We start from the raw sequence: 15,746 nt of genomic DNA on the forward strand, positions 1-15,746 counted from the left end.
CCCAGAACATGTCGGGACGGCGTCGACGGCGTGCCCACGCCGAGCCGGCTGCAGCAGTGCGCGTTGGCCAACAAAGACTCCGCGGGCCTCGACGCGCCGCCACCCTTCAGCGCTAGCCGCCAGCCGCCAGCCCCTCCACGCACGCGCATCGACTCAACGCGCTGTCGCCATGGCGACGGAGACGCTCCGAGCGATGCCGCCTGGCGCCTGTGTCGCCCTGATCATCCGAGCAGCGCTTTGCTGCTCGGGCGATTTGTTTCTACCGTTTCAGGGAAAGTGAAAAACAACAACCAAAAAATAATGCCATTTTATTTTTTTAGAGACGACGAACATAAAGGGTACACACAATACGACATTGCAATACAAATTGAACAGACATTAAACCTAAGTCACTACGGGCCGGGCACAAGACATGCCGTTGTCAATCTTAAGACACAGGAGGGTGAAAATCGATTACATCATCTGCCGAAGCTTTCTGCAGTAGTCACAAATGAAGGAACAAATGGTGTTGTTGGGCTGAGTGGCGGGCCGACCCGGGCTGTCCCGCCTCGGTTCGACGTGCACGTCGGAAGAGGACTTGATCGAAGGCAGGTCCTTCCCGGCGTCCTTGATGTCCACGCGGTAACGGCCCCTGTGCCGCACCGAGCGGCTGTCCCTGCAGGCAGAAGGCCGTGAGGAAAAGGGGGGGGGGCACTAGGGTGCCAGGGCGCTTTCTGCCTCGCCACGGCCTTGCCTACCTGCTGCACGCGTCCTTGCGGTGCGGGCCCCGCGGGGTGCGAGTCCCGTCCCCGCCCTTGTGCCTGGCCGGGGTGGTTGCGACGCCGGGCAGCCGCGGGCGATCGCGAGTCTTGGACCGCGGGGTGAGGGGTGAGGCGTCGCGCTGCGGACGTCCAGGGCCTTGGGCGCCGTGGGCGGGCTGCCGTTTGTGGAGCTTCTCTGGCGCGGGCTCCCGCAGCTGGTTCCTGATGACCGTGGCCACGCCAGGGCCTTTGGAGATGGAGCGCACGTACTCGCTTAGCTGCGCCAGGTAGTCCTTGTGGGCGCGCGCGGCCCAAGCCGCAGAGCGCCCCAGCGCACGCTCCGCGGCCCTGGACGTGAAGAGCGTCTCCAACGGCTTGTCGTCGGCGAGGGGCGGCCGGCCCTCGTAGCGCGGGCAGGTGGGCAGGTGCTGCAGCATGGGGTGCGGGGCTCGGCGGGGCGTAGGAGGGGCCTGCATGGCGGCCGCCAGCGCCAAGTCCGTCTGCGCGTAGATCTTGGCGAGGTGGATGTTGGACTTGGCCGTCGCCGCGACGTCGTCGTCGGAAGGGACGCGCGTCGAGGACCGCGACGTGGCTACTCGCGGGGCGCCGTCCTCTAGAGCGTCGTGCTTGACGCCGCGCCGAGAGCGGCGCCGGCTGAGGGGCTTGTCGCGGTTCCAGGCCTTGATCTTGGGGCCGAGGCGCGACGGCGAGCGGCGCGGTGACAGCCCTCGCAAGCGCGATCCTGACGCCGACGGCGGCTTCTGGCGGGGTTCGCCGTTGTACTCCGCCACGCGCAGGCAGCTCCGCAGTCCCTCCTCGGCCGCCGAGGGCTTCGGCAGGGACCGCCCGCTACGCCCTGCGCGGTTCAAAATCGTCTTCAACAAGCCACAGTTATTGAACGATGGAGATCGCCGCGGTGCTCACACTGTTCCTGGCTGCCGGGTGGCGGTGAGCGCCAGGATAGCCGCGACGCCGACGAGCTCCGCGCGCTGCCTCTGGGTCCGCGCAGGGCGTAGGGGCCGTGCGTGTAGGCCTGGCCCTGGGCCTGGCCGGGCAGCTTGAGGGACACTTTGGGGCCCACCGCCCTGCGCGCCTCCTGCGCCGCCTCCTCGGCCTCGTTCTCCTCCAGGCTGAAGCAGATTGATGACGCCGGCCGCGGCATTGGAGCGGGGACGGCGGGGGCGTCCTTGGCAGTGGCGACCTTGGCGTCGGCGTCCTTGACGATGGCGTCTTTCGTGGGGATGTCTTTGGTGGTGACGCCCTTTGCGGAGACGTCCTTGGCGGTGATGTTCTTGGCGGTGACGTCCTTGGTGGGAGCCGGCACTGCTCGGAAGGACGGCGAGACGTCAGAGACACGCTCCGCGGCGGTGCAGTGATGGGCGAGGCTGCTGTACTTGCCTGCCTTGCCCGGACTGTCCTTGGGTGCTGGACCCGCGACCGTTTTCCTGGCCTCGCCGATGCTCTTCTTGACGTCCTCGACAGGCCGCGGGCCGGCGGCGGGATGCTTGCCTGGCGGTTGCCCAGGCTTGGCCTCGGGCTCCTGGTCGTCATCGAAGTCCGTGATGCTGATGCAGACGGACGACGCGATCCTGGAGATGGGCTTGGGGCCCAAGGAGACGGTGCTCTCCGGCACCTTGGGCTGGGCATCGCGTGGCGGCGGCGGCCTCGCGAGTGGCTCAGGCCTCGTGCGCGGCACGGCCCCGCCCCGGGCTGACGGAACAAAAAAAAATCCCCACTGCCGGTATTCGATCTTCGGTTCCCATGCCGTAAATCATCGGGGCGCGGAGTCCACCTGCTGCCAGCTGCTGCGACGGCTGCTGTGAAGGGGTGGGTGAGGGGGCGGGCGAGGGGGCGGGCGAGGGGGGTCCGTGCTCCCGGATGGCGCCGTCAGCCCCGATGATCCAGTGGTAGGATGACGGGGCGTTGACGCGCTGCTTGTCGCCGACGGCCTTCCTCGTGTCCAGTGCCCCAGCGGCCGCCCCCGGGGCTGGCCCCGCGACCTGCCATTTCCAGATCACTATCACGACGCGGCTGGAGTGACGAACTCGCCGAGGAGAGGAAGCGGAGGGATGAGTGTCGCGGCTGCGGAAATTACGGGCGCCGTGCCTGCTTGGTGTGCTTCGCGTCCGCGCCGCCCGCCGGCGTGGAGGGCGCGTCCAGAGGCCGGCCCAGCCCCAGGCTGCCGCGGCGCGGGGGCTGCACGCACTCCCCCATCGTGGAGGGCACGCTGAACACCAGATCCCCGTCGACGCCACCCTGGTCCCACAGTCGCCTGGAGGACGGCGTCACCGCGCGCCTCTCGACGTTAAGCGGCCGGCCGGCCCGCAGTGGACCCAGGTTCACGATGATCTCCATGGACTCGGCGTCGCCCAGCACGTACTGCGTCTCCTCGTCGGAGGGCGACGGCCGCGCCGCCGGGTCCTGCAAAGCCGTGTCGCTGACGAGCTGCTCCCTCGGGGCTCCGCGCCGACCCCACGCGACCCCACGCCCACGCACCGAGACCCGGGGCTGATTGGTGATGGCCTTCTCCAGCTTGTCCAGCCTGGACTCGATGAGGGCATACGTGTTCTGGAAGTCGGCGCGCTGGCCGCGCAGCTCCACCAGCAGTGCCTCCGACAGCTCGGCCGCGTCCGCCGGCCTGGAGGCGGCGGGTGGCGGCCGGTTGTTGTTCTTGTTGCTGGAGAAGAGCGGCATCTCGGAGCCTGTTCTGGGGCCTGTTCTGGGGCCTGTGTCGCCGCTGCAGCGTCGCGGGGGGTCATCTCGACACCTGCCGGCCCGTAGCGGCCAGCCGAACCTGGAGGCACACGAAGCGACTGAGCGCGCTCCCTGCCCACCAAGGCCAGGGCGAAGGCCAGGGCGTACCGTGGAGCGCTTCACTGGCGCGTCGTCGTGCCGGGTCACGGCGGGGGCACGGGGCACGCCGTCGTCGTCGTCTGTCCCAGCACCTCGTCCTCGTCCTCCCTGCTGCCCGCCGTTGCCCACCACAGGCGGCCGCCAACAATGCACGCCGAGCAGACTTCGCAACACTGGCTGACGGCATCAGCAGCGGAGAGGTCGAGCGCCGGGCGGGGTAGGCAGCCGCAGGCATTGGCGACGGCCGTGTGCCCCGGGTTGCCTATCCAGCCGCCGGCAGGGGCTCTCTGCCTCTGCGCGCCAGCTGCGCCCAGCCAGCCCGTTCCGTGGATCTGCTGACGACGCGCTGCCCCTCCCCTCCCGGCCCCCTCCCGGCCCCCTCCCGGTCCCCTCCCGGCCCTGCAGGCGATAAACGCGACGCAACTTGTTGGCCGCGCCGCCGCGCCGCCGCGCCCCCAAGGAGGCGTCCCCCTGGACCCTCAGACTCCCCGAGCTCTCCAGACCCGCGGGGAAACAATCACCGACCCCATTCCGTATTCCCTCGCCCCTGCCGCCTCTGCCGCCTCTGCCTCGCCGACTTGACCCGACCCGCCCTGACGGCCCGGCCTGGCGCATGGCGCTGTTTGTCTTTTTATCTCGCTTTCGGTCCCGGATGGACACGGTTGCCTTGACTTGTCATGGCCTATGTTGTGGGGGAGCCGATGGCCGGACGGTCCACCGCGCCCCCCTCCCTTCCGGCCCGCCCCGCTTCGCCCCGGCCGGACAATGCAACGGCGGGAAACACGGAACACAATACCCCCTGCATATGGATGGGAGTAATTGAAAGTGAAAAGAATCGTAATCATGGCGCGGACGTAAAACTCATTTCGCCGCGTTCGCAGCGCGGCCAGTGAGTGGCATACAAAACAGCGGCCAGGGGGTGGGGATGGAAGATGATGGCCTGGCCGGGGCGGCGCGGGGCGGCGCGCCAGTCGTACACCACGGCCATTCCGGAGGGACTGCCGGTCACTCTGGCAAAGCTCCTTTTTATTTTATTTTATTTCTCTCTTTCTCTCTCTCGCAGAGCGCAGAGCACCCCGAGCGTGCTGTTTGAGGCCGCCGAGCGCTCTTCTGCGTGGACAAGGGCCGGTCCTCGAACGCGCAGGGCGGCCGGCCTTGAATGAAAATTAGCGGGGCTGGAAAATGAACGGCGCTCCTTGGCCTCTGTTTGCTCCACCTGCCGGCTTGGCGCTTGGCGCTTCGCTTCTAGCTATTTCCAGCTTCGCATTTTTTTAATAGCGTCGTTATCATTACACCGGCCAAGCGCGAAGCGCCAAGCGCCGCTCTTCGTATTGATTTGTGCCGTTTCCGCCCGTCCCGCCCTTTTAGCCCGGTTTTTATTTCCTCCTTTCACTCTCCTCATCTCCTGTTTACTCCGGGCCGTCGCGTCCGGCCTGGCCGGCCTGCAGCACACTCATTCCGTCACTCTGTCTCTGTCGCACTCGCGGGGCGTCTCGTCCGGAAGGGGTGCGAGGGAGACAGTCGAAGAAACGACTCCTCGGAACGGCCGGACTGGGCCTGTATCGCGAGGCGGGCGGCTAGACGCGGCACGGCTCGGCTCGGCTCGGCACGGCACGGCCGGCTCGGCTCGGCACGGCTCGGCTCGGCACGGCGTCGCTCTCAGAGTCCCTTCCCTTCCGGCGGCTTGGGAATCGAACCGGCGCGGCGGCACCAGGGCGGCACACGGGGACGTGCAGGGCGCTTTGCAGAAAGCAAAAACAAAAAGGCGGCAAACGACGTGCTAATGTTTGTCGTTTCGCCGGGCAGTTTGAGGGCCGCACTCGGAAGTAAAGGTGGCGCCGATTAGTCGGGACAAATGCGGTCGTTACGGCTCCCCCTCCCCTTCTCGCTCATTGCCCCAACGACGTGAATTTTTTTCAGCCCCCCGAACGTCTTTTTAAAAAGTAAATGTGTTGTTGTTTTTTTTCTGATGCGTGTTCGTGGAAATGGCGTAGGTTGTGTTGACCCGTGTCGCATGGGTGCTTTTCTTGTTTCTTGGGCCCGCGAGGCATCGGTCAAATGGACTCAGAGGCATTCCTTGGCTGCCGCGTAGCATGCATGCACCTTCCATGAATATTGAACCCTCATGCCAACCCGGGACGTTTTTCACATCGAGTTTGAAAATAAAGAGACAAGCCAGACGTAACAAAAATCAGTTTGACATTTATTTCACCCTAAAATTAAAATGACACATTCTTGCATTTGGTTCGGCGACTGATTGTCGTCGATTCGTCGCGCGGTGGGTCGCGGCACAGCACGGCTTTTCCTCGCCGCACTTAATGGCGGCGAGAATCGAACAGCGATAAATATCCCCGTTCACCCGCAGCCCGGCCGGCGGGCCGCCCAGGCAGGCAGCCAGGCAGGAGAGTTTTCTTTCGGCACCGGCGGGGCGGCCCCGCCGTGACTGCTCCGCTCCGCCCATCTTGGCGCTTCCCCTCGGCGCCGCTTCCTCCCTCCCTTCCTCCCGGTCACTCGACAACAATGGAGGCGCGGCCCGGCCGGTAATTGATCGTTACGAAGGTGAGCCGGGAAGGGCCCCGGCGTGCACGTGTGTCCGCCGCGGCACGGCCAGGCAGGCAGGAGGATCCCGTTATACAGTCCAAATCGCGGCCCGAGAAAGGGGCCAGCAGCCTCCAACTTCCAGACAATAATGAATGGAGCGGTTCGAGTTCGCGGACCGGAGGGAAAGCACGGGGCGGGGGGCGGGGCGGTGACGACGTGAAGTCAATCGGCTGCGGCCTGGCCTCGGGCCTGGCGGCCACCGCGTTGCCGCCGTCCCGGTCACCTCGTCCCGGGAGCGGCACCCGGTCGCGGCACCAGGGCGACGGCCAGTCCCAGCACGACCAGCAGCGCGGCGGCGGGGGCGGCGCGGGGGCGGGCGGCCGTGGCGCTCAGCGCCGAGGCCAGGCAGCCAGCCTCCCGCAACCGCAGCAGCGGCGGCCCGGCGGGGGCGGCGGGCGCCGAGGGGTCGCGGGGGCGGCGCGGGGCGCAGGTGGCTTCCTCCGCTGCCTCGCGGACGCGCGCCGCCGCCGAGGCTTCCAGCGCGTGCACCTGGAAACGTCGGAAACGGAGTGAGCGACGGCGAGTCAACCAGTGCAGGAGTGGCTCGGGGCAAAGTCGATTCCAAACAATGATTTCGTCGCTGTCTCTCTCGCACCAGACCACAACGCCCAATGCGTGAGACAGAGACAGAGCGATAGGCCCACCTGCAACACCTCCCGCAGCCACCGGCGCAGCCAGGCCCCCAGCCACGACAGCGAGCAGTCGCACACCCAGGGGTTGCCCTTCAGGTTGATGCCACCTGCGACAAAAGAATTGGATTGATTTAAAATTTGTTCCACTGCCGGTGGTCTAGTCTTTATAGCGTGTCGGGGACCAGCAGGACTAGCTAGATCAGCAGGGGGAGCGCATAGGCGCTTGGAGGCTGGGGGCGTGTGGGCTCGCACCGCTCGCCACGCCCGCACAGTGCAGGGGCGGTCCTGGAAGTGACACAGCCCCGGATGAGTTGGCATGGAGCCACAACGCCCTCGCCACGCCGCGCCACGCCGCGCCACGCCCCGGTACATCCATTCCCATCTTCCTCCGTGGCTGCTAAACACAATGCTGCCAGGTATTCGCGAGGACCGTGTAACCCGCCGCCAGAAGGGGAGGAAGAGGGAGCGGGGAGGGGGTGAGAGCGGCGCCCCAAACAAAGTCCGCGCGCGAGTTTTCTCCCGCCAGATTGCAGCTCCCTTCCGGCCTTCCCGGGCCTTCCCCAGCAATCAAGTGAAATGAACGGGCGACGCGGGGTGAGGCGCGTTTTGGAGGCCAGCCTACTCGCGTCGCTCGCGTCTCACCTCCGCCCCGCCCCGCCCCACCCCACCACGCCCTGCGCCGCGCCAAGACGGTGTCGGGATCATCTCTTTCTCCAGGGCGACGCGGAGACGCGGAACGCGGGGGCGGCGCGGCCGGCACCCAACTATTCCCAGCCGGTCCAAGTCCGAGTCGCTGCTGCGGGAGTCCGGAGTCGCGCTGCGAGGGTGGACGTCCGCGCCGCGTCGAACTCTTGTCAAAGTTTTGAGGAATTCGGAGTGGGAAGAGGCGAGGCTGCCGAGGCTGAGGGCGAGGAAGAGGATTAAGCGGACGAGCGGCCGCGGCAGCGTGGGCCAATGCTACTGGCCGGGCACGCCGGCACGGCGGCGCGTCAAATCCAAACTATTTCGTCGCGGCGGGCGGCGGCAGCTGACTGCGAGCTGCGAGGCGAAACAGAGAAATTGAACTCCCCCCCTTCTCCTTGACGGAGAGGAGCTGCTGCGCCTTGGTGGGACGGGCCGCGGACGACGAGACGGCCTCGAGGAGGTCCTAATGGATTATTTCGCAATTCATAGCGTAGCGCGTAGCGTAGCGCCGTACTCTTTCCCGGCCCTCTGAGAGACATGGGCCTGGCTCTCGCCTGCTTCGCCTGCTCTCGGGGACGCAGTAGCGAGATCGGCCTCGGCCCGGCCGCCGTGTTAAAAGGGGCCCGGACGCCGAGCCCTAAGCACCAAGACAGAAGCTGGGCGACTCAAATTAGTGAATGGGTTTTCCAGACAGCAGCCCGTCCAGTCCGGGGCGCCCAGGCCGTCCGGGCGGTAACGCTGCCACGCGTGACAGGCTGGCAGGCAGGCTGGCAGGCAGGCAGCCAGCCCTCCGCCTGGCAGAAGCGCAGACGCGCACCGACAACAAAAACAGAAGCATGCATTTCGGGAGGGCGAAGACCGCCCCCTGCGCAGCGCCCTTTTCAGAATCTTTCATTTTCATAACTGTTATTTTTTTAACCCCCAAGTTAACCCACTAACCCCTTTTGTTAGGGCCAACTTTTTGGACCGTTTCTTGTAGTTCCGTTTTTCAGGACCTGCGCGACGCAGCAGCCTTTGCCTAATTTACTTTGACGGTCTGGCTTTCCGAGTTGTTGATTGCGCGCTGGCGATAGTTTGGTAGAGCGGGGCTGGGGGCTGGGGGCCGGGGGTGGCAGCACTGGGGTGGCAGTGCGAAATGAAATTCTACTCGGTGCTGGAGATGAAGGAGCAGGGCGGCACGGCGGCAGGGTGGCAGGGCCCCGGCGTCCACTCGGCCAGGTGGGCGGCGAGCCAGAACCACTGGAACACGCGGCGCGGTGCGGCGACAGCAGGGGCGCCTTGCAACCGGCCACTCTCTCACTCTCAAACAGCCACGCTGTTCGAGGCTGAAACAGCCTCGCTGTTCGAGACTGAAACAGCCACGCTGTTCCAGGCTCAAACAGCCACAGAGAAAGATGCCGTTTTGGACAATTGTGATGGCCAGCCATCCCACCCCGGCTAAAGGCTGCTAATTCCAAGGCAGCCCGGCCGGCGCCTCGAAAAATGGGTGCCGTCTCTTTGGCCCTTTGGCTCTTTGGCCCTTTGGCTCTTTGGCCCTTTGGCCCGTGTCGTTCGGCAATTTGGCGCGGGGGGCGGAAGGATCGAGTTTGCGCGGCTTGCAGTGTCTGCGACGGTCTGCGAGATGTGAGTGTTTCCGGCCCCGCCGCGCCCCACCGTGCTTGGCCCTTTGACAGCGGGGCCGGCACAAAAGCGACGTTGAACCCCGGAAATGGAGACAAGCGGCGGATGACGACTAGGGGCGGGGCGGGGCGGGGCGGGGTGTGTGGCGCAGCGTACTACAGGGGCAGGAGGGGCTGGAGGGGCCCGCACTGACCGGAAATGAGGGTGGTGCCGGCGCGCTCCCACGAGGACGAGTTCCGGTAGAAAGTCTCCGGGGCCATGCTGCTGAGGCCGTTCTCCCGGAAGTCGAGCGCCAGATGAGGGATGTGGGCGAGTCGCACAAACAGCGCGGCCGGAAACTCGGCCAGCTGTGTCCCCGTCACCTGCAACAAGTCGGACAAGTCGGCCTCGGCTGCCTCGCCTGCCGCGGACTGCCTCCAGCCGGAAGTGGCCCGGAAGTGGCCGCCAAGTACCTGCAGGGTGAAGCGCCGGAGGTCGGCGGGCACGTCGCGGCCGAGGCTGTGCGGCCCGAGGGACTTGAGCCCCGGCCCGGACAGCTCGACGCGGCGGACGCCGGAACGCAGCGCGCCGCCCAGGACGTGCGGCGGCAGCGGCGAGGCCTCCGTCTTGGCGCCCACCGACAAGGCCAGCACCTTGAGGGACGGCGCCGCGCCCAGCACCGCGCCCAGGCCGTGCGGCCCGAGCCTCGTCCAGGCCTCTGCCCGCAGCACGCGGAGCAGGCGCAGGGGCTGCAGCGTGTCGGCCTCCATGGTGTCCAGCGGCAGCGCGCGCAGCGTCAGCGTGGCGAGGCGCGGAACCTCGGCGAAGCTCTCGCGCCCCAGTCTCTGCGGAGTGAAGCAGACCGTCAACTTCCTTGCCAAACTCGCCCGCTGTCTCACCGCGACGGGGCTCACCGTGATGGGGTTGTCGGACACGTCCAGGTCGGCGAGCAGCGGGAAGGGCGCGCTGGGCGGCGCGGCCAGGCGGTTGCCGGCGAGGTGCAGCACGCGCAGCTTGGCCATGCCGGCGGGCGGCGCGGCCAGCGCGTTGCCGGACAGGTTGAGCACCACGAGGGACGGCAGCAGCAGCGGCGGTGCGGCGCGCAGCCCCACGGCGTCCAGGCCCAGCGCGCGCAGGCCGTGCACGTAGTGCAGCAGCTCGGCCAGGTTGGCGCGCAGCGGGTTGTGGCCGAGCTGTAGCGACAGCAGCGCGCCCAAGGGCGAGAACACGTTGTCCGGCAGGAAGGTGAGCTTGTTGGCGGCCAGGTCGAGGTGCCGCAGCCCCGGCGTGGCGACGAACACCGTGCCGTCGAGGTGCTGCAGCGCGTTGCCGGCCAGCCCCAGCCACCGCAGCGTGCCGCCCACCTCGGCCAGCGCGCCGCTCGGCACGGCCGCCAGGTCATTGTGCGACAGGTCCAGCCTCTCCAGCGGCGTGGCCTCCAGCGCGCCGACGGGCACGCCGCGCAGCCGGTTGTGCGACAGGTCCAGCACGCGCAGGCTGGCCATCCTCGCGAACTGCTCGGGCTGCAGCGCGTCGATGTGGTTCCGCTGCAGCAGCAGCACCTGCAGCATGTCGCAGCCCTGGAAGGCCCTGGGCGCCAGCGTGACCAGGTCGTTGTCCTGCAGCGACAGCAGCTCCAGGGACTGCAGGGCGGCCAGCACGTGCCCGTCCAGGCGGCTGATGCGGTTGTGCGCGAGGTGCAGGCGGCGCAGCGACGCGCCCACGCCCGACAAGAACTTGGTCTTGAGCTCCGCCACGAAGTTGTGGCTCAGGTCCAGGGTGTGCACGTACAGCGGCGCGCCCTCCGTGTCCGCCGAGTAGAGCTCCGCCACGCGGTTCCAGGACGCGTTGATGGCGAGGGGTGCCTCGGGGCGGCTCACGTTCACGAAGGCGCTCAGCGAGAAGACCTGCAGGCGGTTGCGGTGCAGGTCCAGCGTGGCCAGGGCGGGCAGGTTGCGCAGCGCGCCCGGCTGCAGCTTCGTCATGCCGTTGTCGGCCAGCAGCAGCGTCTCGAGCCGCGGCAGGTCCTCCAGCGCCGCGGACTCCACCACCTTGATGTGGTTGCCGGACAGCACCAGCGTGCGCAGCCCCCGAAGGCCGCGGAAGTCGGCCGTGCGCACGGCGCGCAGCGAGTTGCCGCCGAGGCGCAGCTCACGCAGGCGGGCGTGCTGCGGCCCGAACAGCCCCGGCGGCAGCTCGGACAGCAAGTTGTCCTCCAGGTTGAGGAACTCGAGGTTGGCGAGGGTCTTGAGCGCGCCGCTGTCCATGGCGCGGATGTCGTTGTTGTCCAGCGCCAGCCACCGCAGCGCCACCAGCGGCCGCAGGGCGTCCTCCGGGAAGCGGTCCAGCTCGGCCAGGCTGAAGCTCGCCTCCAAGCTCTGCAGCGCCGCCAGGTCCAGGAAGGCGTCGGCGTGCAGCCCGGCCAGCCGGTTGAACGACAGGTTCAGCTCCCGCAGCCGCGGCGCGTGGCGGAAGGCGCGCGCCTCCAGGCTGGCGACCTTGTTGCTGGCCAGCAGCAGCGTGTCCAGCGACGCGCCCCAGCCGCGCAGGTCCTCGGCGTGCAGGCTGGGGATGCCGTTGTAGCCCAGGTTGAGGTGCGACAGCGCGACGCAGCGCCGCAGCGCGGCCAGCGGCAGGGCATGCAGGTCGTTGCCGGCGAGGGACAGCGCTCGCAGAGTCCCGGCCACGCCCGCCATCGCGTCACCGCCCACCTCGGACAGGCGGTTGTTGGCCAGCAGCAGCGAGCGCAGCCGCGTCAGGTTGGCCAGCGCCTCGGCGGGGAAGACGCGCAGCGCGTTGCCGTCCAGGTCCAGGTGCTCCAGCGAGTGCTCCAGGCCCTGCAGCGCCGCCGGGTGCAGGTACTCCAGCCGGTTGCTGGCCAGCGAGAGCCGCGCCGTGCCGAAGCCCTCCAGCGCGTTGGCGGGCAGCGCGCGGAGGGAGTTGGAGTCCAGGCGGAGGTCGCGCACCGACAGCGTGCCGTTGAAGCACCGCGAGGGCAGCGTCTGCGAGCGGAACGGCGGAACGCGGGATTAGTGAGGCGGTGGTCATTGGCCGGGAGGGTGGGTCCGCGGCGCAGCCCAGCGCAGCTCAGCGCAGCGCTGAGAGGACGGATTATTCCACTTTGGTATTTTAATTCATGACGAATTTCTAAACGTCCTTCCCCTAACCCCCTCCCAGGAAGCCGCACCCCGGCGCCACGCCGCCACGGCACCACCGGTGGCAGATTCATAATTCCATTAAAGCGGCTCACAGGCGAATTACCCCTTTTTTCGACAACTTGGAATATAAATCAAATTGCAAAGAAGCCGAGGCGGAGGTGAATTAGCGGAAAGGGGCAAGAAGCGGAGTGGTGCGCGACGACGGCGACCGACGGCCAGCGGGCCCCAACGGGGGCCGCGCCAGCCGCGCCAGCTGCCCGGCCAGCCCGGCCAGCCCGGCCGCAGTGGCATCAGCAACAAGAAAAATAAGCTGCCAAATTCGACGGCAAAAAGGGCGGGCCGCTCGGATGCTCGGCCGCCGCTGTGAGCTGTGCGCGAAACGCGAGCGATAAATATGGCCGGGAGACGAGGCAATTACGACATAATTGCAAATTAGCCTAGAGCGTCGAGAAGTGAAAAGAAGACGGAGGGACGCGACGGCGGCGGGGACGCCGGAGACGGCCCACTTGCCTGTGAATGGAGCGCGGCCCCGCGGCCCCGCAGGTGAGTCTGTCTCTCTCTCTCTCCCTCCCCGCCCAACCTCTCGCGCCGGCCTCGCCTAGGAAACTCATAAATTTTCATCCCGGCTTCGAGGTGACGGCAAAACGACAAAAACGCTCGCCGTTTTACAAAACGGGGATGATTATAAAAATACTCGGTGGCGCGTTCGCTCTATCTCTCTCTCACACACAGAGAGAAAGCGGGGCCGGCGGGGGTGGCGGGGGCGGCGGGGCCCTCGAGACGGCTTGGGCATGACGGAGTGCGCAGACCGGGCGGGGATGCTCATTGCGAGCCACTGGACTGGCTCCACGGCTCACGGTAGTCTCGTTCCGAACTCGGCGCTCTGTCTCTCTCGCACCGCTACGGGAAGCCGCGTGCGAGCGAGAGAGACAGAGCGACCGTTCGGAACGGCGGACGGGTTTAATTCCCGAATCAGGTGCGGCCGAGCCGAACGCTCGGCGTGCACGCCTGGCCGCGGTCGCCCCTATTATCAAGCCGGCCCGGCCCGGCTCTTTCCTGCGGTCATCATCATCATCGCGAACGAGAAGCAACGGGGACCGGGCCAAATCCTGTTGAGCAGGAGCAAGGCGAAGAGATGGGCAAAACGCGCAGAAATAATCCTGTTGAAGGCACCAGCCTTGGCCGAGGAGAGGGCGGCGGATCCTGCGGGACTCGTCGCGCTGGGGGTGGGCCGCAGGGCCGCAGGGCCGGGGGGAGTCCTTTGCTGCTCCGCCGCACCCCGCCGCACCCCGCCGCACCCCGCCGCACCCCGCCGCACCCCGCCCCGCCCCGCCCCGCCAGCTCGGCTCGGACCGCGCGCTTTAAGTTGTTTATTCGGTGCGCGGCCGCGGCCGGTCCAGGGATGAAAAGAGAGCGAAGTGGCCGGGAAGGGGGGGGGGGGGGCGGGGGCGCCACTCCGCCACTGCTAATCCAGGCGCTCCATCACATCGGGAGGATTCAAAGCCACGGCAATCGCCGTGCCGTGCAGTGCCGCGCAGTGTCGCGGCGGACGGTGGAAAAGCCTTGCCCACCTGGATGTTGTTGTCGGCGAGGTCCAGCCTGTCGAGGGCCTTGTGCGCGCGGAGGCCGGCCCGGGGCAGCGTGCGGACCAGGTTGCCGCGCAGCATGAGGTGCTGCAGGCGCGGCGGGCCGCCCGGCTCCAGCAGCGAGTAGGGCACGCGCACCAGGGCGTTGTGCTGCGCGGACAGGGAGCGCAGCGACGCGGGCACCGAGGACGCCGTCAGCACGCTCAGGTGATTGTTGTCCAGCTCCAGCGTGTGCAGGTGACGCAGCTCCGCCAAGCTGCCCGCACCTGGACAGCAGTGTTAGGGGCGAAAACGGATTGGCGCGTCGGTGTTCGAACCCAGGGCCTCACCTTGCGCGTCGGTCAGCACGTCGTTCTCGCCGCCCTCGGCCCAGCGGTGGTGGCGGTGGGCGGCGTGGCCGCTGGGCTCGCGCGGCCGGGCGTGCCGGTCCGGCAGGGCGGTCAGGTCGTTCTCGCCCAGGTACAGGCTGGCCAGCGTGTCGCGCAGGTGCCCCCAGTCCACGTTCAGGGCCGTCAGCTGGTTACTGCGCAGATGGGAGGTGAGTTTGGCCATCTGCAATGCTTTCCAACGGTCTGCGACCAGTTTTGGAACCGCCGTGGTGTCGTACTTACCCGTGCAGACTGAGCCAGTGCAGCGACTTGAGCGGCCGGAGTGCGGCGGGAACCTCCTGCAGTTGGTTGTAGCTCAGGTCGAGTGAACGCAGCTCCCCTGCCAGGGGTCTGAGGAAGAAGCACAGGGATGAACCAAAGTATCACACCAAACTGCAATGTAGATTGGCGGTGCGGCCCGACCGCTGGACTCACGCGAGGGCGTGCGGCGCGATGACCACCAGGCCGTCCCCGATGAGCCGCAGGCTGGCGGTTCGCGTCCCGGCCAGGGCAGCGTCCTCCAGCGCCGTCAGCTCGGACTGCATCACCTCGACGTGGTGCAGGGCGCGCCGCGGCAGCGCTTCAACACGCAAGCAGTCAAAATGAAAGAAAAGAGGAAACGTGGAGAGGGGAAAATGCGACTGAAAAGAAAGAAATAAGCGCGCGCGGTGGTTCCATTCGTCCCACACACAACTTATGGCAAGGTGTACGCGGTGTGGCGCGTTCCTCGCGGTGAGCGAGGTGGAGGGGGAGGGGGAGTGCTTTCCGCGCGCCGTATTTTGAATGCCTTTCAGTCGGCGGTGTGGGTTGCAGGGCTGGGCGTTGGGCCGGGCGTCGGACTGGGTCCGGCCAGGGCCAGGTGAATATATAAAACTTCCCCGCCACCGCCCGACGTCCCCCCCCCCGGCTCCTTCTCGCTGGCCATGAATTCGCAATGTCTCCCTCCCCTCCCTCCACACCCCTGTGTGCTTCACACCGCCACATTGCTACCCGAGGCAACGCTCCACGCCTTCTGCGGCGAGAAGGACGACGTTCGAAGTGTGCTGGCCGTGCACCGCTCTCTAGACGGACGTAAGGACCCGTTAGGTCCTTTTTTTTGCATTCTGGATGGCCAATTAAATTTTTGTGGGGCTGAGATAGTCGCCCCGGTGAGATCGGAGCTGTGGGGAACGCTTGGCGTTGTACCTGGCATGCTGTGCAGCGGCACGCCGATGCAAGACACCTCCCCGGCGGCGCACGAGCACATCGAGTTGAAGTCGCAGGGCGGCGGGTCTGCCTCCGGGCCCGGCAGGTCCGGTGGCGGTTCGTCCGGGGTGCTGGCGGGGCTGGCGGGGCTGGCGGGGCTGGCGGAAGGGGGCACCACCCCCACCAGCGCGACGGCCAGCACGAGCAGCGCCAGCTCCCGGCTCATCTGCAATCACACAGCGAAGCAAAGTTGTCGATCAAGTCACCGCCACGCCGCGAAACTCGCTCAACAACTCCATCCTCACGGACGCGCGGAGGCGGCGGCGGGGCGGCGCGGTGG

The 15,746-nt window shown here is 67.1% G+C and overlaps 1 protein-coding gene across 1 annotated transcript; it reads right to left on the reverse strand.

Moving 5' to 3' along the window:
* Positions 1 to 1,617: 1,617 nt before the first annotated feature.
* LOC117646243 (chaoptin-like) lies at positions 1,618 to 15,467 on the reverse strand. The gene is made up of 12 exons (XM_034387077.1): positions 15,407 to 15,467; positions 14,657 to 14,801; positions 14,465 to 14,572; positions 14,309 to 14,376; positions 13,839 to 14,119; positions 10,255 to 12,111; positions 9,709 to 9,954; positions 9,324 to 9,492; positions 6,795 to 6,933; positions 3,237 to 3,378; positions 2,947 to 3,161; positions 1,618 to 2,329 (listed from the first exon to the last, which is right to left on the reverse strand). The coding sequence occupies exons 1-12, from the start codon at positions 15,465 to 15,467 to the stop codon at positions 1,618 to 1,620; spliced, it is 4,143 nt and encodes a 1,380-aa protein (XP_034242968.1).
* Positions 15,468 to 15,746: the final 279 nt, after the last annotated feature.

This window comes from Thrips palmi, unplaced genomic scaffold, assembly GCF_012932325.1.
Source record: "Thrips palmi isolate BJ-2018 unplaced genomic scaffold, TpBJ-2018v1 HiC_scaffold_19, whole genome shotgun sequence".
NCBI lineage: Eukaryota > Metazoa > Arthropoda > Insecta > Thysanoptera > Thripidae > Thrips > Thrips palmi.